This window comes from Polistes fuscatus, unplaced genomic scaffold (genome assembly GCF_010416935.1).
Source record: "Polistes fuscatus isolate 324 unplaced genomic scaffold, CU_Pfus_HIC Scaffold5, whole genome shotgun sequence".
Taxonomy (NCBI): domain Eukaryota; kingdom Metazoa; phylum Arthropoda; class Insecta; order Hymenoptera; family Vespidae; genus Polistes; species Polistes fuscatus.
The window spans coordinates 10,237,040-10,258,819 of record NW_025113129.1 but is presented as its reverse complement, the minus strand read 5'-3'; the positions used below and the strand labels follow the sequence as shown (position 1 = coordinate 10,258,819).

The window sequence follows — 21,780 nt, the reverse complement described above, 5'->3', positions numbered from 1 at the left end:
AATTACGCCTCTCTCTCTCTCTCTCTCTCTCTCTCTCTCTCTCTCTCTTGCTTTTCTTCAACACAGAGTCCAATACATTTAAGCAGAACGAATAAATTTATAAATAAGTAAGTATTTATCTACTCCAATAGAGACCAATCGAAACGATCGGAATTCATTGAAAAATACCGACCTTCGTCTGCAACATTTCCATCTCTCTTTTTTCTTGCTCGCTCGATCGCGAGAATATAATAGGAAAGGTAAACCAACTAGCCGCTCTTGCATCGTCAATTAAGCGAAACGTCATCGAAAGGGTCTCCTTTGCCCTTTCCCCCTTCCCCCTTGCCCCCAGTCCTCACCCAACTCCCTTTACTTCGCGCTTCGTTTAACCCGCGATTGCGGATCATTTCTCGATTTTCCGCCACTCAAACGTCGTTTCCGTTCACCTAGGAGAAATTCAAGGATACACGTAAGGAAAGGGGGAAGGAGGTAAGGGAGCAGCCTAGGATGTAAAGAAATAATAATAAAAAAAGAGAACAAAAACTTGTCAGCGAGTTTTCGAATCCGAACAATAGATGAGAGGAGAGGCCCCCTTCTTCCGTCGTCGCATCGCATTTCCAAACGGCGAGATTATCATTGTCTCGATATTTATCTTCGAGTTTCTGGCCTCGTTTTCGAAAAACCATTGTGTCGTGGCTTCTTAAACGACGAATAAACCATACCCTCTGCTCCGCACCCCCTGGAGTTACCCTAACACCGGTACTTTCATAGTTGACAAATAAGCCAACAAAGGAAAACTCTGGAGGCAACCGACGTTGCAGTTGGTCCATTTAACCGCTACTAAACCACTTCGATCGGAATCCCCTTTTTTTCTTTTTCTACGAATTCGACTATTTCTCCTTTTACACCGATTTACTTCGTTCCATAGATCTTTTTGAATAACATGCTCGATATATATATATGTACAATACAATTGACAAGAATCATGATATTATCGTTTAACAACAGTAAGCGTTGTTGTTAAACCATTTGTAGTATTTCTTACAAATACCTGACTAATTTCAAAAATCTAGGATCACTCGGCTTATTATCTGATTATATTTCAGCGTATTCTATTTTATGTTTGTATAATTTATTTGGAAATATATTAACCAAGCGTTATGTCAATAGTCAGAAACGTCTGAGAATGAGCAATAATTAAAGAGCTCAAATTTGTTGGTGACTCTATATTTGTTTAAAAGCAGCATCGAATTTTATTAAGCAAAAATTACATTTTTATTTCATTCAAATGTTCTAGCCATACCGTTTTGATGACATCAAGTATTTTGATACTAATCAAATTGAAATATATTTTTTATCAAATTTGAATATATAATTATTTTCAATATTATAAAACATCGATAAAGAAGAATTTGACTTTGATCAATCGAGCAGAGATTCGAAATAACTTTCGAACGGTTGAATAGGCAGCAGCACCGTCTGTGCAACGGTAAATGTGCTCTTAAGATAATTCTAAAATCCTAAATTACCACAAATTTAAAATATAAAATCGAATAAGTGGTAACATCATTTCTAATCATTTATCATGCCTAAAATCTACTTAGTCATAAGCCACGATTTAATTATTTGTGTAATATTATACAATCCATAAATTATTTGTGTAAGAAAAAATAATAACAATAATAAGATATGAAAAATGATAATAAATATTTGAACTGAAAAAATATCACTCACCACATTAACAAAGTCCTGAAAGGTAATCGCGTCGACCTTGGATTCTTTTGCTCTAACGAGCAGGATATCTCTCTTGTTAGCTGGTATTTCCGTTTTCCACTCGGCACTTTTTAACGCTACCAAAAAGTCCTCCAATGGTATCTCTCCGAAACCCTCAGGATCAAACTAATTACAAATGCGCATATCGCATTTAATCATATTTCTATACATTTTCATAAAATTTTCTTTTCATTAATTAAATTGCATATCTAAGTAAGCATCGTACCTTGTCGAACAGCATCCGCCATTTCTGAAAAAGAAAAAAAATTAAATAACGAGGTAGGACACTACAGGATACGTTTCGGGTCAACGATCATAGAAACCGATTATAACATTTATGAACACGATTATACACAATATAAAGCAACCAAAAATATTTTGTGAAAATCGTATTGATCTGAAATGTTAAAGGATAAAAGGTAGGAGAGAGTAAAGGCTCCCCCTTTTATATCGAGCATCTATACGGAAAAGTTTACATTGAGAGAAAATCCGCCTTTGAAAACGATAATCCGCTCATTCGTTCTGGTTCTCGTATATACACCAAAGAAGAAGAAGAAGAAGAAAGCAAAGTTATCCTATTCGAATTCTGGAAAATTGGCTCGATAGCGAAAGACACCTGTCGCAAAAACATTTTTTCCCGACATTCCAAACTCTCGAATACGTGCCAAGATGCAAGGACGAAGGATTGCTGTCTCCACCCTTCTTCCCTCCCTCTCCAAACAACCCTCTGTACACCCTTAATTCTTCTCTCTCTCTCTTTCTCTCTCTTTCTTCCCATGACTGATGGAATATTTCTTGACAGTTTATATGGGTCAAAAGGTTCCTTCTTTCCCAATCGAGAATAGATCACATATATCAAAGAAAACATGTAACTTGATCGAATGATTTCGTATGTAAAACTTACATACGAAACTTATACAAAAATATAACAAAAAAAATAAGTCTGGATCAAATTCGTACGTTTTCAGTTGGTTATAGGTATAGCAATTCGTTCGATGTTATTTAAAACAAATTAAATATTTATTTATAAAATAATCGTACGTCTCTATTATTCTTCAAAATATTTACCATTATTTTCGATAACATCGAATTTCCGATCGACGAAACAAATCTAACGTAAAATTCGAATGGAATAAATTTAATATCGAGATACCGAATTAATTACTAAGCCTTATGATAAAAGGACAAAAAAAAAACAAAATTGTTCAAAGGAAGACAAAATGTGATTGTGCATGCTTACATCGTTGAGTAGTTCTCTTCTATACTCGGACTCGTCGATATCGATCTCAGAAGCGAGATCGGTATGATCGGTGACGTATCCATCGTAGTGCGCGCTGTTAGCTTCGCTACGCGCATAATCTTCCTCCTCGACGGCACCGGCGATGGTCGGTATCGAGGCACCGCTTGCCAGTAGCATTACCGCGCGTGGCACAACGTCACCGGACGAATCTCCTCATTCCTCCCTCTTCCGTCTCTTTTCTGAAACGTTTAAGCAAGAATATATACCCTCTGAAAACAAAAATTCCAACAAAAAATCTACAATATTAACAATTCAGCACGCACGCCACCGTAAAAAGGTTGAACATCCCAATCCTGGATTTTCATATTATTTTGTTTTTTACTAAATATCGATAAGGAAAAATACTAATATCTTCTTTATTGGCGTAAATAATAATAATAAGACTAAACCAACAAAATGTTCATTGTCGTTCTTCCTAATAAATATCTTCCTAGATAACGGAATTTTATTAACATTTTAGAAAACTTCAATTATCTTAAGAGTTATATTATTATAAATTTTGGCGTGTTGATAATGAATTCACGACAATAATTGTTTTAAATGAATGTAAAATAATTCTAATTAATTTGAAGAAATAGAACGTTTGTGTTTGATAAATTCCTACGATAACATCGATCGGTCGCGTTTTTCTTAGGGCTGGTTAGAGCAATGCCCTTGAAACAAACCAAGTACTTACTAGAATATACTAGGGTGCAGATCGCGTTATACTAGTAAGTGCGATGGCGCCGTTTCCATGGCAATTCATCGACTCTGCTTGTCTGGGAAGGAACGAGATACGTCGTCTATTTGCCCACCTCTCTTCTTTCTTTTTCCTCTCTATTTTTGTCTCTTTAGCGATAGTTCGACTTTTCGACCAATACGAATCAAGGATTAAGTTGACAATCAAAGGAGGACACCCGAGGATAAAAACGTACACCATCATTCCCCGTATGTGAAGCTACTTTTTCTTAAAATAGTTCAATCGTTATGATTCAACAAAAGAAACTCCTCAAATTCAACATGCTTTCTTGTTTAATCCTTACAAGTAGAGATTAAACGAATCGATTGAATTAGTTCAAAAATGTAAGCTCCAGATTGCCTTAAGAAGAAGAAAACGGATTGTATAATCCAAATGATCAGGAAAGAAAAAAGGATGTAAAATCCTACAAAAACAGGGTAAACGACACGGACCCTAACACGCAATGCATTCAGCGCAGTCTCCTAAATCCCGCAGTAAAGGGACTCCCCTCTTCGCGCCATTTTCTTTGCTCCTTTCGCTTGCTCGGCACCCTTCAATTCGGTGCAACGTCATTGCGGACCCACGGAGACTCACCCTTCGATTCGACTCGACTACAACTCGACGTCGTCATAGTCGTCTCCATCCCGCAGCGATGGTGGTTTCACCCGCTTCTCTCCCTTTGCTGGCTCTTCTTTCTCCCTTCCCCTTTTTCTTCTTCTTCACACTACTTCTACTTTGTCTACTTTCCTCCTACTTGCTCCCGTATATATATATATATATATATTTACTTACATCGTAAGTACACACATCAGCCACATTGTTAGCTCGCGTAGAGACCGTTAACTAGAGTAGGATAATCTTACAAAACGATGACATCATTTTAACACAATCCAACTATACTATATACATGCATAACATACATCTAGATAGTATTCTTAATTTCATTTGTTAATTCTCTCGCCAAGTGAAGTCAGAAGAAGAGACGTAAGAAAACGTGGAGGACGTTAACCCGCGACGTCTTAAGATCGTTGACCTTGAAGAACGTTCAACGTCGGACAGGTATCGTTACGGAAGGTGCTTCGTCTAACACCCTCGCCTGTATCTACTTACGTCGGAGCCACCCTAGTATGAGCGTTATGTTACGCCTCGTGAACCACCGCCTTGTCTTTTTGATTCTTTTTTTGCTTTTTTTATGAACGAAACCTCCTACAAGTTTGTATCTACGACGAGAGATACTAGATACGCTTACACGTGTATATATATATATATATACGTTAGAAGACGACGAACCTTCCGTAACCGTGACACGCGCGCGCGTAACAGACCGAACAAGATAGAGAAAACAAGAAAATGAGGCTACGGTGCGCTGGAGCGTTACTTGAGGACGGATCGCACGCGACTTAAACTTATACGAACATCGCACGAGATCTACGATATCTCTCTTGATTTATATATATTGAACAAAAATAATTATTTATTAAATTTATTGCATTTTATACCGAAACTACTTGTCCTCTGTTCCTCTTTTTAATATAATAAATATAATCATATTGTTAAACAAGTTCTCTGTTAACACAAGAGACCATACCGGTTGCAACATAATATTTGTAAGTACATTGTATTTTTCGTACTTATTGTACGAGAGACAAGATGTATGTTATTTATTTTTTGTTTTCTTTCTTTTACTTACTATTAGTTCGACAAAAAAACTAATTAGTTAACGCAGATAACCTTTAAAGAATAAAATAATTGTAACTCACCTGTTACGAGGAATCTTTCTTCTCAGCACGAATGTGATCCGATACATAGATGGAATTTAATCGCATCGACATGATCTCGACATGATTTAAAAATAACAATGTTCGAACTTATTTTAATTTTCGATGAATAATCACGTGAAAATTAATTCTCAAGCACACACACGCACGCACGCGCAACTCGTTAGTTCGCGAGACGAGAATAGGATTCTCAACGCGCCACGGTTTTGGCGGGAGAAAGAACGACTCTCATTGGCCATTCGTGCTTCCTTTAAAAATGATCGATCTATCGCGAACTTTACTCGATTGTAAATGTTATGTTTGCTCAGAGTTATATAAAAACGCGAATGTAAAATCTTCTCTAAAATATGTTACCAAAAGATAATCGGTTAAAAAATTATCCAAATATACGAATAATAATCAAAATTAATGGAGGTATCTTTCGTTTCTAATAGAAATCAATCAAGATAACCTTCCGAACAAGTCTTTGATTTTCGATTAAATTCCATGGACGATTGAGTTAACGCGACAATGCGTTCGAATTAATGAAAACTCGAAGCAGATAATAATAAGAGAGTCGTGTGGTCCTTGTGTTTTCTATGGCGATAGCATCGAAAATTGTGAGGGTGGAGGTGGTAGGCGCCATGCGGAACTGCGGCAACGTGCTGCGCGGTACATTTCGATCGATAAGAGACGCGTTTTACCGCGGCGTGCTCGACCGATCACGGTGAGGCGTCACGTGCTGCCTTGCTAGCCTTTATTCCTCGCGTCTTTTAATATATAGAAGAGTATTTACTAGAGGACAGCAAATACAATGGGAAAGAACAAAATCGAAGCTAAGGTGCTAGAAGTCTGGGGCTGAGGTGAAAGAGCCGTAGGGACGAAATATAAAAGACAAAAAAACGAGCACGACGAGAGGAAACGTTGGATCGGCAAATTCGTAGCTAATGTTTAGTTAGTTTGCCGAATCCCCAGTATTATAGCGACGTCGTCGATGGAAAACGCGTGACGCGACTGACGAGGGCTTTGCCGCCCTCGTCCGCTGACCCACCATCCCCCTCTTTCAACCCTACACTGCCACCCCCTAACAACATCCTCCTACCCCTCAGCCAATTCGCTTTACTCCCCCACCTCTTCTCCCACGCGACAAGCGTATACTCGACGTTCACGCGCGTCCATACTTTTGCATCTATTCCCTCATGTTTATCGATGAACTATTTTTCTTTTTTTTCTTTTCTTTTCTTTCTATTTTTCATCCTTGAGACGTCATTTTGAATAAAGTTTGCCTTACTTTTAATATCATTTATGAATGAGATTTATTTAATTAAGTAAATAGTTGCGTGTATATGTGTTATATCAGATTAAAATATTGTAACGTCATATTTGATTTTTAAGATGTATTTGTATTTAATTTTCTTTTTCCGAATGAAAATGAATTGCGTAAGAGATGCTGTTGACACAGTTACGTCAAATGTCACCTGTCAAAAATTTCCTATCTATCCAGCAGCGCCACGTTACGTTCACATTCGCTATGTAGATATTTTAAAGGTTAACTTATAGGTTAAGTTTTTTGGTGTCTCTCCTTTTCTATCTCTCCATGTCTTTTTCTCTTTCTGTCTAGAATTTTTGTTTCAATGTGATGATAAGATTTCGAATGAAGAACGGGAAAAGAGAAAGTATGTCATATTTGCGTGATTGGAGACAAGCATTACGTGCTCCCCACGTTTACCGAGTTGCTAACAGTACTTTTTATATTCAAAGGCAATTTTTAGGATTAATATGCCTTTTATTGTGCGTTCCACTACTACTTCTGATTTATCCTTTTTTTAATAATATCATTTGTACGCCTGTCACTCATCAACCCTTGTCTCAATGTCGCTATTACAAATACAATAAAACATACCCATCTACTTCGCCTATCAGAACAGCTAAAAGTATCACTTATAGAATAGCTATGGTCAGTGATTTAGATCATGACTCCAAAATCTTAGATTCTAAAAATACCTGGCATAGTCTTATGAAGACCGGTACTCTATTCTGGAATCCATCTACAAATTATATTTCAATACTCTGGGACGATAGGACTCTTGTTTTATCTTCATCCTTAGCGATGAAAGATAGAGGCATGGAATTGTCAGAATTGATCACCTTCGATGGTCATTTATTGTCCTTCGATGATCGTACTGGGTTAATATATAATATCGAAGACAATCAGGCTTATCCTTGGGTCATCTTACTAGATGGCAACGGCAAAAATCCAAAGGGTAAGATATTTCATTATAACATATGTCACATAAATTAATGTATTTTTTCTTATCTATGTTGTAGGATTTAAGTCTGAGTGGGCAACGGTTAAAGATGAACAGTTGTACGTTGGCAGCATGGGAAAAGAATGGACTACACCATCTGGAGAATACGAGCACAATAATCCTCAGTGGATCAAAATAGTTTCTCCTAGAGGAGAAATTTCCTCTGTAAATTGGATTTCAAATTATAAGAGATTGAGGCAAGCGATTAATATTGAATATCCAGGTAGGCTAACAGTCATAACATAGCAGCGTGAAAGTAATTATTAATAATTGTTTTTTCATTAGGGTATATGATACATGAATCAGGAGTATGGAGCGATATACACAAAAGTTGGTTCTTTTTACCAAGAAGATGTTCCAAGGAACGTTACAACGAAACCAAAGATGAGACGATGAGCTGTAATGTTCTATTAATTGCGGATGAAAACTTTTTAGATATTAAGGTACATTGAAATAATGATATTTATATTAGATTTTTATTTTTTAATTATAATGTATTTATTTAAAGAGTCCATTTCATTTATAGGTTAAAAAGATTGGTGAATTAATTCCTATTAGAGGCTTCTCGAGTTTCAAATTTTTACCAGGAACCGATGACACTATCATAATCGCATTAAAAACAGAGGAATACCAGGGGAAAACAGCCACCTATGTTATGGCATTTTCAATTGACGGTACTATTATAATGCCAGAAGTGAAAGTAACGGATAAGAAATTCGAAGGATTTGAATTTATATGACGATTCCTATGATATTATTAATAGTATTAATTATAAATAAGTGTAAAAAATCTCTAGAAAATCATTTTATACCAATGCAGGAAAAGAAAACTATTTGACTTGTAACAGTATTCGAAAGTATATTGTCCTACGGCTTGGACAGAGGTACCACTTATGTTTTCATTTACATAGAATAATAGTTGATTCGAGATGATAAAATTTATCATATCTTAAATGCAAATTTTGAAAAATGTAACAGAATTGTAAATATTTTATTGCATTGTAAATATTTGCATATGTACTTATGTATATATACTCATTGAAACAATTTTGTCATTCACGCTTCGCAAGTTAGCAATGAAGTTATAAATTTTTGAAAAAATATTATTTTTGGGAGGAAAAAAATGACGTCAAATTTCTATAACGTTGAAGGATTTCCAACTGATCGTTATATACAATTTTATAACTTATCAAATCGAATGAAAACACTCCTTCAATGCCAAAGATAATAACTTTGACGTTTGTTGTCACAGAATAATAATAGCATAAAAAATAAATTTGAATTCTTCGATAGTTAAACAAAATTTTAATAACCCTTTTCGTTTGTTGGTATTCCTATAGCGAACAAATTCGATCGTTCCCTTTTTAAGTGACATAATGGAAGATGTAGCCAGAAGCGAAAGTAACGTGAATGCATTATCGATCACTTTGTCTGCACAAATTCATCAATTTCTTGCATGTTATATTTAAATAATAATACAAATTTTAAATTATCCAACAATATTAATAACGAAAGTGAAAACCTGTCGTGCTGGTGTTATCAAGGTCGTAATATTTCTAGGATAAAATCAATAAACACCTATATATGAATTCTGAAGAAGTTGGTGGCAGCAGTACTGCGCTCAGAGGGTTTAGTTTACACATCGCGTCACGACGAAAGCTAGTCCTCCCGCCCAGTAGAAAATTTGACTCTTTTTTCTTTTGATTTCGTTTGTTGATTCGATTGAGAACGATCGCGGTGGTGACTCGATCATCTTTCTTGATGAAAATTCGGTATACTAAAAAAACTTGAAACAAAATTGATCCAACTCTTTCAACAATTCGATTATAAAGTTTGAAGGAACGCGAGAATATTATTTTCACACTTGTAAGCTGTACAAATAAAAAAAAAAATAATATAAAAAATAAAAATCTAAAGTTAAATATTATCAGCATCAAAAAAGGAACATTCTAAAAGGAGCCAGTGAACGTTGAATTTCCAGCGATTTATCAAGCTTATCTTATCGAAAGACGACACACTTTTTTCCACCTTGATTTTGCATATCTTTAAACCGCAACCGAATACTTATCCTCAAGCATTTTTCGAGTATACTTATCCGAATGAGGATGACACGACGAGTGTAACGCGCCTGACAACTACGTAACATCCGTGAAGAAGAACCGTTTATTCCATAAAACGTTCGTTTCGTCCTCATTTTCATCAGTTAAAACGTAAAATACGTATCTTTAGCAAATACGATTATAACTCTTATTATAAATCTTTTAAATTTTCACAAAAACGTATCTACTTTTCTTTATATTTGATCGGATACAGTGGAATGTTTCGCACGAACGATGAACACGTGTTTGACGTCAAAAGAGGAAGATCACGTTGGCTGATGATCGAATGCGAACTTAGATAAGGGCTGCTTTTTCTTCTTCTTTTTCTAACAAGGAAAAAAGAGAGAAAGAGAGGGAGAATGGCATCAAACAAGAACAAAGGATCAACAACGTCGGAATGGAGTATTGCGAGAACTGGGATATCTTTATTGTTAAATAACAAAACGGAGGAAGCTGAGGCATTGTTCACTGGACATCCTCATAGTTTCCACGTTAAAGCGGGTCGTTGTTTCGTCCTTTTCATGGTAAGTACATTTTTTGATTTATTTTTATAGTTATTAGATATTGAAATGTTAGAAAAAAGTAGACTTGGTACTCGAGAAAGTACGAGATTGATCGTTCAAAGTTTATCGGATTAACGGATAAAGGCTTTATTATATTAACCCGCGTAGCTAAGAGACAAGAAACGCACGCGGTGGCTTCTCTCTTGTTCATCTATATATATATGTTTGTACATATATACCCAGTGTTCGTTTTGTTTTATTAACATCTAATTAATACAAACATAGACCCGACTGTTTTATTTTTGATATTATTTGCCACACCATGTTTATATATCAACGAAGAAAAATGATGCTTTCATAACTTTAATTAATAATCAAAATCGCGTGACGAGGAACCAGTAAAAGTAAGCCCCTAAACTGGGTCAAGTAATACCGAATAACTCGATTTTTCTAGCGTGTAGTTTTAGGTCGCGTTAGACGGCTAGAATGAACTGGTTTTATTTACATTCTATTTACATAGAATGCATTGATGAGCTTCGAGGATGATAAACTGCAACAAGCCATGCTATTGTTGAGAGACATGGAAAGGGAATGTGCGAACGATATCGGTTGGCTTAAATCTATGAAGAACAGGGTATTTAAGGCAGAGGAAAGCTCTGTGAGTATTCGAAAATAATCAAATAAATGGTTTAATTAATTGTCTTTGTGCTAAAAAATATAAAACGATATCGTTAGAAGGAATACGTCGACAAATTGGAGAGGCAGATAGTACTAGCGGATTCGCAAGTTTGCTCAGCAATATTAACACTTCTCCAACAAGAGCTAACCGGTTACGTTCGTGGTGGTTGGATGCTGCGTAAAGCCTGGCGCGTTTACCAGCACACGTATGTGCAAATATCGCAGCTTTATAGGCGTACCTTTGGCAACGTACCATCGGGTATACAAATTATTTTCAATCCGACTAATTTATGAGCCTCGCTATGAGAGAACTCGCACAACGGTACCAGATCGATTTTGACCTATTTCCAAGCTCTTTTAATCATTACGTATTAATCCTTTGAAAAACACGGAAAGGTCGAAGACGAGCTTGTATCCGTTTCCTTTTCGATAAATAATTAATTGATCTTTTTCAATAGAAAATTTTATTTCTCACAGATTTCGAGGCGAACTGTAGCGTACCAGGAAGAAATGGTTCTTGTTATTCGCTCCAAAGTCCATATAGTCCAGGTTCCTCGGAATGGTCGATTCCATCCTTCAATGGTTCACCTGGAAACTCGACCCCCATCACCTCACCATCAGGTCTGCGAAGCTCCCTATCAATGTTCTTCTCGATCACTGGCATCACGTCCGAACAACAGACACCGTAATTGTTGTTTCTTCTTACAAAATTTATCCTTCTTTTTCACACTACACTCGGTCACGTTCTTACAATTTTAACTCGACACTATTTCGCTTTTTTACTCTACGATTAATTTCTTCTTTTCATTTCGTATTTTTTCTCGAATCGCTCTCGTCTTTTTCACTTTTTGTAGAACACATTCTTTTTATTTCAATTTTTGTGAATATTTATATTTTCTTTATCGACAACCACGAATACTATCCCATTTAAATTGTATCTATATAATCGAGGAAGAAGAGATTGTAGGGAAAAACTGTTATTTTTTTTTTTCTAAAGAACAGTAACGATCAAACGAATAATATTTCTCTTTAGTTTTGTCGAACCATCCGAAGTGACCCGATTGATGTCAGCCGTGAGCTTTGGTTATGGGATTTATCAACTTTGCGTGAGCCTCTTACCACCTTCCCTGTTAAAACTTATTCATTTTTTGGGCTTCGAGGGTGATAGACGAGCTGGTCTTACGGCTCTCATGTATGCTCGTGTCAGTGAGGATATGCGTGCTCCATTAGCAACGTGAGTAATATACATCCAAAAATGATATCTAAAAACATTAAAATTGACCCGCTATAAATAAAAAATACAAATTTGTAAATAATTTTTCCTACAGATTATCCCTTCTCTGGTATCACACGATAGTGCGACCATTTTTCGCTCTCGACGGTTCCAACGTAAAAGCGGGCGTTAACGCAGCGAAACAATTGATCGAGGAATGTCGCATGGAATTTCAGAATTCCGCCCTTTTTCTCTTCTTCGCAGGCCGAGTGGAACGTCTCGAAGTAATGGATTCTTTTTTAATGACCCTTTAGAAAGCCATCGAGGTTCACCCTTACCTCATCGATAATCATTTCATTAAGAATCACTTAACCGACACGATTTTATCGGCACCCTATTTTACCGAACATATTTATTCATTAGCAATGTTTTGATCGACACTCAATGACTAGTAGTTGTATTTTGTCATTATAATTACTATACATTATACTTGTTACACGTATTGCATCAGATTTACGTTGCTATTCATAATTAAACATTGTTCGTTATCAAAACCTGTCACCGAAGTGATTCTTGATGAAATGGCTCTGTCACTGACAATTAGATAAAATTGAAACGCCATTAATTATAGATGAATCATAATGTATTACGTGTTACAGTCGAACGTTAATGCCGCCCTTGAAGCTTACGACAAAGCCGTGGATGCATCGAGTCAAAGAGAAGTGAGATTATTGTGTCTGCATGAGGTTGCCTGGTGTCACCTGATACGTTTGAGTTACGAAGAAGCTTATCGATCTTTGACACAGTTACAGCAACAGTCTAGATGGTCGAAAAGTTTCTACGCTTATTTGGCGGCAGGTAATTCTTTCTATATTACAAATCTCATAATTAACTTTTGATTAAAAATAAACGTTTTTGATAATTTGTTCCCAGTCTGTTGCGGATCGAACGGAAAATTTGAAGAATTGATGACGATGTATCGAAAAATTGTTCAATTGGTCGCCGGTACGACAAAGGAAACACAACTTGGCCTTTTTATTTTACGAAGAGCTCCGAAATTGGTTGATCAAGATACAGGTCGAGCTTACACAATTTTATATTACAAATTACTTGTCTACGAGTTGTTATATCTTTGGAACGCCATGCCGTCTTGTTCTATTGAAGCATTACGAGGAATTTTGTTAGATTGTAAGGGCAACCGTTCAGAAGAGCCAATGGTTGGATTGGCTGATTTGATCGAAGGTGCAGCTTACTTGTATCTTGGTGATAGACAAGCGTCTATCAGAAGTTATAGAAGCTGTTTAAAACGTCGCAATCCGAACAAGGATATGTTTGATCAACACGTGAGCGCGTTTGCCCTTTACGAACTCGGTAGTAGCCTTTGCACCAATGACGTGAGTATATTTAATCAAAAATCAACATACACCCCACCCCAATTAAAATATTTAACATAATACAATTAACATTTGAAATATTAATTCGTTACAGAATATCGAGGAAGGGAAAAATTTCTTACTAAGGGCCCAAACTCAATATAGAGATTACGATTTTGAAAGTAGATTAAACGTACGTATACATTCGGCCTTAAAGGATCTAAATTGATGACAAATAATACGAGACAAACAATCCATAGCGTACATAAGAATACAAATCTTAGAACTAATTAGATCTGCGTGAATGCACGCTTCGAGTCGATTTTTACTTTATGAAAAAAATTCAATTTTTATTTCATTCGAGCACTCGTTTATGTATATTTTATACATAGATAAAAGAAGTTGGACGAATGTGCTAATATTCGCATGGTTCTAGCGATGCCTGTATGCGTTCCACGCGTTTGACTATTATAAATATCTATATTATATACAGGGTGTCTCATCTGAAGGAGACCACCGAAATATTAGCTTTACTTATAAAACACGTTGAATGCCACATTAATTTTACATGGCTTGGTCGTGGCGCCAACACGAATTAATTTTATTATGTGTTAAATTTTAAATTGAAATATTATTTAGAACATATGAGTTTAAATGTGCAATCGTGTGCAACGCATTTATCTTACTTCGGGACACAACTGGTGACTTCCGTGGCGCTGAAATGCATTTCTTTGTTTTTTCTCAATAAACAAATTGCCGATATGGTGAAATTGAGAATTGCCTTTCTTACATTCCCGGAAAAGTCAGGATCACACGACGATTTTGTAAAATATGTTACCAAAAAAAATATTACATACCTTATATTTAAAATCAAAGGCAAAAAATTGTATCAAATAAGTTGTGAAATATTGTTGTTTACCTTTCTTTTATTTAAAGTATTTTAATATGACAGATACAATATGCGTGCATACGTGTTATATCTATAAATAAAACTATTTTCTTATGTTCTATACTGCATTAATTTCTTTACACCATTGTAATATAATATTGAAAGATCTGAATGCATTGAAATTTACTCGAAATATGTGTTTCTAGTAATCTTGGTTTCACCGATCACCGGTGACCACACGAACAAACAAAATTTCGAACACCGGTGATGATGACTCCAATGGCATTCAACGTGTTAAATAAAATTAATAATTTACAAAATCAGAGAAAAAATTATTGAAAATTATATACTGTGGTTTGACTAATTTATAAAAATTTTCAATCAAGCGATTGTACCTTATTTTTTTACAAAAATTTCATATGACATTTAGCGGAACACCATGACTGCGCTCGATCTTTGACAATATTCAACGAAACGGCTTTGTCCTTAGCGTTATTTATTATGTAATATTTATTATTATTATTATTATTATTATGGTATCTATCAGATGAGCGTTCGAAACGCTTATTGCTGTGTCAACGGAGGAAATTGTCAAGCCAATGTCGCGAATCCTTGCCTACGTCCTTCCTGGTATCAAAAATTCATAAAACCGCTTGTTTATTTTATCATAACCTCGCTATTAGGTACGTAAACGATTTATTTAATCGTTACTTTTTAAAAACTTTTTATAAAATTTCTTTATTTTTTACTTTCCCGTAAATTAGCTATGTCGGTGTCTCATCTTTGTGATAAATATTCCGCAAGTTCGTCCTTCAAAATCATCAAATCTGACTTGGGAAACTTACGAAGACATTTAAATACACTTTCGGTAGAAAATTAACAATAATCTTAATCATAATTTTAATATAACATTTAATTCTCATTAAAATACTTATTGTCGTTTGTTTATTTTAACGAGATGGAAGTGAAAAATGTCTTAGAGACTCGCGACAATTTGCAAAGCAAGCTTAAAGAGGTTGGATTCGCGATACCAAAGATATCGGAGGCCATTCTTAAATTGAGAGACGAGGTGACCGAGGGTAAGAAAGGTGCGCGAAATTACGTGAAAAAACGATTATAATGTTTATCCCGATTACTCCTTATTTTTCATTGCTATAGGAATCGGCATACATACGGAGAATATATTAAAAGCTTTTTCGCCAGAAAGTGTCAGAAAAATAGTTCAAAGCGAATTACAAACGTACGACGCTGATAAAACTGGAATGACGGATTATGCTCTGGAAACTTTAGGTTCTTCGAAATTATTTAACTTTCAAACAAAACCAAAAATTCTATTGTCAAGTTAACAATTATTAATGGATCCTATAATAATTTATATTAACAGGTGGTTCTATACTTTCCATAAGAGATACCAAAACCTATACGATGGGTTCTCCAGTTTGGACACTTTTTGGTATTCCCATTTGTACTCCACATAATACCCCAAGAGCTGTAATACAGGTTGCTGCGATTATTTCTTTTCTTAAGTATACTTTACACGATCAGTAATAATGACTCTACACTATCAATGACATTACTCTGATCATTCCTTTCGATTATTCATTTATTTAATATATCATTTCACCTTCGCAGTTCTAATATGATCAAAAATATTATCATTAATATTGGTCTTATAAAGTACGCTTTATATTTCCACACATTCCGTTAAATTTAATCAAAATAAATAGAACATTTTGCCTCTATTAAAATTTGAATTCGAAAATGAAAATGTACATAAAAGATTTATCTTACAATTAGCTAACAATTTTCGCCAACACTTTGATATAACTCAGGTAAGTATGTGTACGTATATTTTCCTTTTCCTAGACTATTTCAAATAGACTAATTTTTTTGTCTTCCGGTAATTTTTTCTTTGTATCATAGCAAACGACCAAGTCATTTAAAACGGTAAAAGTATAAAGGAAATGTTCTGATTGTTTGTACGTATGAATGTTTGTCTGTGTGTATTCATTACGTTGTGTATACACTCTTACCTTGTGACGGCTTCTTGATTTCGTATGCACCAGATAGGTGTCCTTCCTGGAGAATGCTGGGCTTTCAAGGGTTCCAGTGGGACCGTTGTTATACAACTACTAGGACCAGTGTACATATCCGGTGTTAGCCTCGAGCACATTTCCCCTTCTATATCACCAACCGGCGAGACAACTACTGCTCCTAAGGAGTTTTCTGTTTGGGTAAAACGTATCTTTCGTTTGTTAACTATTTTGATTTTTTTATTAACGATTCTCTATCTCCATCATAGGGCTTGGAATGCTTAGAAGATACGAATAGTTTTTTATTTGGCGAATTTACCTATGACAATACCGGTCTTTCCATACAGTACTTTGAAGTCCAAGTAAATTGATTTTTAACACCTTATCTGACGATATCATCATTTTTATATTTTACTTTTTAATTTGAAAAAAGGGAAAAGAAAATATTTAAAAATATTATATGTTTCGATTAGAAGAACAATTTGACGTCAATTTAGTTTCATTAATAACAACAACAAAATATTCAATTAGACGTCATTTGTAAATAAGATGTTGATATGATTGCGTACGATAAACAACGGATGATTAATTGTCGTCATTTCTTTTTAGAATAAAGCGAAGAAAGCGTACGAGATCGTAGAAGTGAAGATACATTCGAATAATGGCAATCGCGACTACACCTGCGTTTATAGGATACGAGTTCACGGTACTCTTAGGCAATAAATTAAACTAATCTATTAGACTCACTTCAAATAAATGGATATATATATCTCTATTTTTAATTTATACTTAAATATAATATATATATATATATACGTATACGAATAGAAATTGAATTTTGATAATATAAGATAATATAAAATGAAAACAAACAAATGACACACACTTTGCGAATTTTGATTCAACGTAATCGTCGCTTTTAATTTATTACATTTGTACATATTTAGTTTCCTTCTACGCAATTAACGCACCCCCTCGATACCACGATTTTTCTTTTTCACTCACACAGACACGTACATACTTACTCATTCGTTCTCATAAACATTCTCACTTTCTTTCTCTCTCTCTCTCTCTCTTCTAACTTTTTTGAAATTCAGGCCAAGGCCAAAGAAGCATGTCGGATCATCATTATAATAATCATCATCATCGTCGTCATCGTAGTCATCCTTCTTTTTTCACGACTAACGTTCACAGATATACGCATACACGCGTGCACAGAACATTCACAAACATTTGTAACTTTGATATAAGCATTTATGTATGTATGGAAATAAGTTAAATACACGAACTTATACGAACTTATTCGCATACATAGATAAACGCGTATATTATTTATTGAATCAATCAGGCAAACAAGAAAGGACGCTTCTTTATTGGCAGCCCTACAGGACTACACGCAATATATTTTTATTTTTTTTACTTCTTCTTCTTCTTCTTCTTTTTCTTTTTTTTCTGCATTTTTTTTTTTTTTTTTTTATTTCATTTTGTTTTAACCTGTACTGTAATTAAAATAGCACGACATATTTACCGGCCTACGGTAACGGCCGGTGACTTTTCTTTATTCTTCTTCATCTTCATCTTTATCTTCATATTCTTCTTCTACTTCTTTTGCTTCTTCATTTATATATATATATATTTTTTTTTTACATTTTTTCTTTTTTTTTTTCTTTTTCATTTAATTTATTATTTGCTTAATCATTTTTGTTATTTGTTGTTATTTGTTGTTGTTGTTGTTGTTGTTTTTGTTGTTGTTGCTGCTTAGACACTTTAATAGTTCGACGATTACGCACTGCCTTCTTCTCTACGGGCGAAGAACAGACTCGAAGAGACACGCGGCGAAGAATTTTTAACATCGTTACGTTTCTCTTTTTTTATTTTTTTTTTCATATTTTTGTCTATGTTTCTTCTTTCTTTCTTTTTTTTTGTTGCATTTCATTCTTTCTATCAGCCCCTTTTAATTCCCCTCATTAATTTTTTTTCTTTCCTACGGTAACCATTTTTTTTTTGACGATAAAACATTTACGATCAAAACCCACCTTCTCCCTTATCCCCCCAACCCCATGGTTTTCCCGTTCGTCGTATTGAATGTTATCGGTTTCTTATCTCGTTTATGAATCCACAGTGCGACTAGAATAACTATAATTCGGAGGTCAGTCGCCTAATAAACGCTATCGAGCTATCGAGACTCGGTCGTGGTGCCAGAGAAACGATGATGACGCAACGGTGGTACGAACATATTATCTTATTTAATTATTTTATTTTATTTTATTTTATTTTATTTTACTTTATTTTACTTTATTTTATTTTATTTTATTTTTCTCTTCTTTCTTCACACATTATTTTTTATTTTTGTTTGTTTTCTATTTGCATTAATTATTCTTTTTACGTTCTCGTGAAAACGGGAAAGCACCGAGAACGCTAGCTAATCCCACGAGAAACGTTCGATTGTCTTTGTCGAGTATTGCGAGAAGGAAAATGTGGGATTTTATCGAGTAAACGTGAAATAGGGATCAAAATATTTCGTTTAAAAATTAATTGATTTTTAGAGAAAAAAAAAAAGAAAAAATTAACAATGATTATTCGAGAAGAAAAAGGAACAATTTTTCAAGCCCTTCGACGCTCGAGATTACCTTAGTGACAAGTTTGAAACGTTATCGATCAGAGTTGTCGAATATTTTTTTAAAATATGAATGAATTTAATTGACGATGACCTAACCATTATTTTAATGTTATTCCAAAGATATAGAAGTATGCGTTTATGTTGATTTAAATCGCGATCATCGAAGGACACCATACTCGATTATTTCCCACGATCGTACAAAACGCGATAGAAAACTTTTATACAAAAAATATGTTTAAAATTAAATAATAATTATAATAATAATAATAATAATAATAAAAGAGAACGCATCGCGCGTTCGTACCATCGTCTGCATTTCGATATACACGAGTATATAAGTATCTAAATACATACTCTGTTCAAATCGTCTAATGAACATCGATAAACACGAGAGTCTTAAATTTAAACCCTTCCCCCCCATTAAAATGTCTCAGAAAAGCACCCCTTCAAGGTTAATAATAGACATTTTCTTTTTATCTTCTTCTTCTTCTTTTTCTTTCACTATTTTTTCTTTTATTTATTTAATTAATTTATTTATTTGTTTGTCACCTTTTTCATTTTAGAAATTGATACCGAGTGCAAGGAGAACCTCGGTTTCGGCTTCGAATGAGTGTACTTGATTTCATTTTATTTTCTCTATTTGTTTTTTCTTCTCTTTTATGATATTTCTATATCGTTCCTATTTTATTCTTATTCTTCTTCTTTTTTCTTCCTTCTCCTCTTCCTCCTCCTCTTTTCTAATCTAATTTTGTATACCGGCCGTATAAGTTTAACTTGAAAAATGTTCACAAATCGTACAGGACGATCTAGAAATATAGAATATATAGACGAAAAAGAAATTTTCTATTACGAGGAAAATGATCGCACAATTTTTTACACAATTTTGATCACACGATTCTAACGCATACCGACCCTTTAATAATATTTTTAGGTATACCGCAAATTTGGTGGGGGCGGGGAGGAAAGGGGGTAGAACTCGTACGACCGGTAAACACCTGATTCTCGATCTCTCTCGATTTTTTCTCTTCCTATTATCTCAACTATAATTTGTCATTTTGTACATAGAAAATACGCGCTAATTGACTTCGTCATCGTGGCTATAGCATACCGTTTGAAAAAACGACTAGAGCGGTTTCGCGTCGGTAAGCGTAACCCATCAGACATTTTGAACAGGGTAAAACACTTTTTTGGACTAAATTATTCGATAGCCGACAGAACATACTAAGCACAACTTTTTTGCTTGCTGTCTAAGAAACTTAAGTAAGTAAATATATATATATATATATATTTGACTTACGTAAGTATTCGGACTACTTTTCCACAAGCGATTACGTCGCACGGCGCTTTCAACTTTTGACTACTTTTCTCTTTTCATTATTACTTTTCTTTTTCTTTTTTTGGATATATATTTGCATTACGTGTGTATATGTGTATGTGTATATATATATTTTAGCAACAAACGCGTCAGCATTTTGCACGGAAAGGTACCGACACCCTTTATTTTGTTCACGTCAATTAACCCCCGATCGAATTCATTGTAAAAATTCGAAAGATTAGTTAACAATTTGGATAAATTTGATCGTAAACAGCACGCCCGATTGAAATTTCGTCAAAAAATCAATTGTGCAATACCAATTTTAAATTTTGAAATACGCGCGTATATAGGTGATTGTTATAATTATTGTATCTATAAAGTATCACCATTTAATCACCATTTAATCACCATAGTACGAAAGTTTCGTTCAAAGTTCATAGTCAAAAGGCATAGAAATTTATTACTTTATTTTTTCCTGTATTCCATTTTGTCAATTCATTTATATCAGGGATTTCTACTTCGACGATCGTTTAAATAATATCGCACGCGTTAGTATCAAAATAAATCCCACCAAATGTTAGAGTATAGAGTATTTCGTAAAATGTATATGTATGTACAATTGAAGATATCTATTCTTTTTTTTAATCTTTCTTTTTTTCTAATTTCTTCGTATTGTTCTACCTCGAGACACCGGATTTTCCATCCGCCGTTTCATTCAAGTCTTTTTCATAATATCGAGAATAAAAATTCAGCTACTCTCTTTTCCCCCATTCATTTCTATTATTTTCTTTTTACCTGACGTATGCGTTTATTCTGTTTTTTCTTTTTTTTTTCTTTTTCTCTTTAATATTCTTTCTTTCATTTGTGTTTCCTACATTTTTCCTTTTTCTCTATGCCCCTATTATAAAGTTTTACCCGTTCGTTTGCCGATGTTTGCTGCTCGTCGTTATAGGAAATACACTACGATTAAAGTATATCACAGATGTTAACGAGAAGAACGTTCTAGGATAGAAAAAGAGATAAACGAAGAGAACTAAACGAAGAGGATCGAACGATTTCACTCGTGATTCGCCACAGGAGGGATAGACGCTACTTATTTATCTAAAGTACGCGTATGAATGAATATATTTAATATGCGTGTATGTATGTACATATATATACTCGAATGAACCTTTTTTCCTTTTTTTTTTTCCATTTTTCTTTTTCTCGTATCTTTTTTTTC

General features: G+C 34.5%; 3 protein-coding genes across 6 annotated transcripts in view; 2 read left to right on the top strand and 1 right to left on the bottom strand.

Moving 5' to 3' along the window:
- LOC122522597 (rhomboid-related protein 3-like) overlaps positions 1–6,211 on the bottom strand; it is an 81,056-nt gene extending 74,845 nt beyond the window's left edge. Inside the window, exons 1-4 of the mRNA XM_043643802.1 lie at positions 5,531–6,211; positions 2,993–3,231; positions 1,979–2,002; positions 1,714–1,878 (exon numbers count right to left, since the gene is read on the bottom strand). Coding sequence (XP_043499737.1) covers positions 1,714–1,878; positions 1,979–2,002; positions 2,993–3,169 — 366 coding nt within the window. The 5' untranslated portion in view covers positions 3,170–3,231; positions 5,531–6,211. The remainder of the gene's footprint in view (positions 1–1,713; positions 1,879–1,978; positions 2,003–2,992; positions 3,232–5,530) is intronic.
- Positions 6,212–6,928: 717 nt separating this feature from the next.
- Positions 6,929–10,378, top strand: LOC122522596 (soluble calcium-activated nucleotidase 1). 2 transcript variants are annotated; one of them, XM_043643801.1, is made up of 6 exons: positions 6,929–7,075; positions 7,149–7,791; positions 7,856–8,059; positions 8,122–8,279; positions 8,363–8,510; positions 9,176–9,434. In XM_043643801.1, exons 1-6 carry the CDS (start codon positions 6,953–6,955, stop codon positions 9,205–9,207), a joined length of 1,308 nt encoding a protein of 435 aa, XP_043499736.1. In that variant the 5' UTR covers positions 6,929–6,952; the 3' UTR covers positions 9,208–9,434. The 2 variants fall into 2 exon arrangements, with proteins under 2 accessions (XP_043499736.1, XP_043499735.1); XM_043643800.1 differs by lacking the exon at positions 9,176–9,434 and adding an exon at positions 10,149–10,378 and having other exon boundaries at positions 6,931–7,075.
- Positions 10,294–17,394, top strand: LOC122522595 (tetratricopeptide repeat protein 39C-like). 3 transcript variants are annotated; one of them, XM_043643799.1, is made up of 16 exons: positions 10,294–10,458; positions 10,958–11,095; positions 11,173–11,374; positions 11,593–11,800; positions 12,149–12,349; positions 12,444–12,612; positions 12,988–13,186; positions 13,262–13,537; positions 15,121–15,273; positions 15,355–15,458; positions 15,549–15,678; positions 15,749–15,880; positions 15,975–16,090; positions 16,657–16,824; positions 16,893–16,985; positions 17,233–17,394. In XM_043643799.1, exons 1-16 carry the CDS (start codon positions 10,294–10,296, stop codon positions 17,344–17,346), a joined length of 2,568 nt encoding a protein of 855 aa, XP_043499734.1. In that variant the 3' UTR covers positions 17,347–17,394. The 3 variants fall into 3 exon arrangements, with proteins under 3 accessions (XP_043499734.1, XP_043499732.1, XP_043499733.1); XM_043643797.1 differs by lacking the exons at positions 15,121–15,273; positions 15,355–15,458; positions 15,549–15,678; positions 15,749–15,880; positions 15,975–16,090 and adding an exon at positions 13,817–13,894 and having other exon boundaries at positions 13,262–13,722; XM_043643798.1 differs by lacking the exons at positions 15,121–15,273; positions 15,355–15,458; positions 15,549–15,678; ... (1 more) ...; positions 15,975–16,090; positions 16,893–16,985 and adding an exon at positions 13,817–13,894 and having other exon boundaries at positions 13,262–13,722.
- Positions 17,395–21,780: the final 4,386 nt, after the last annotated feature.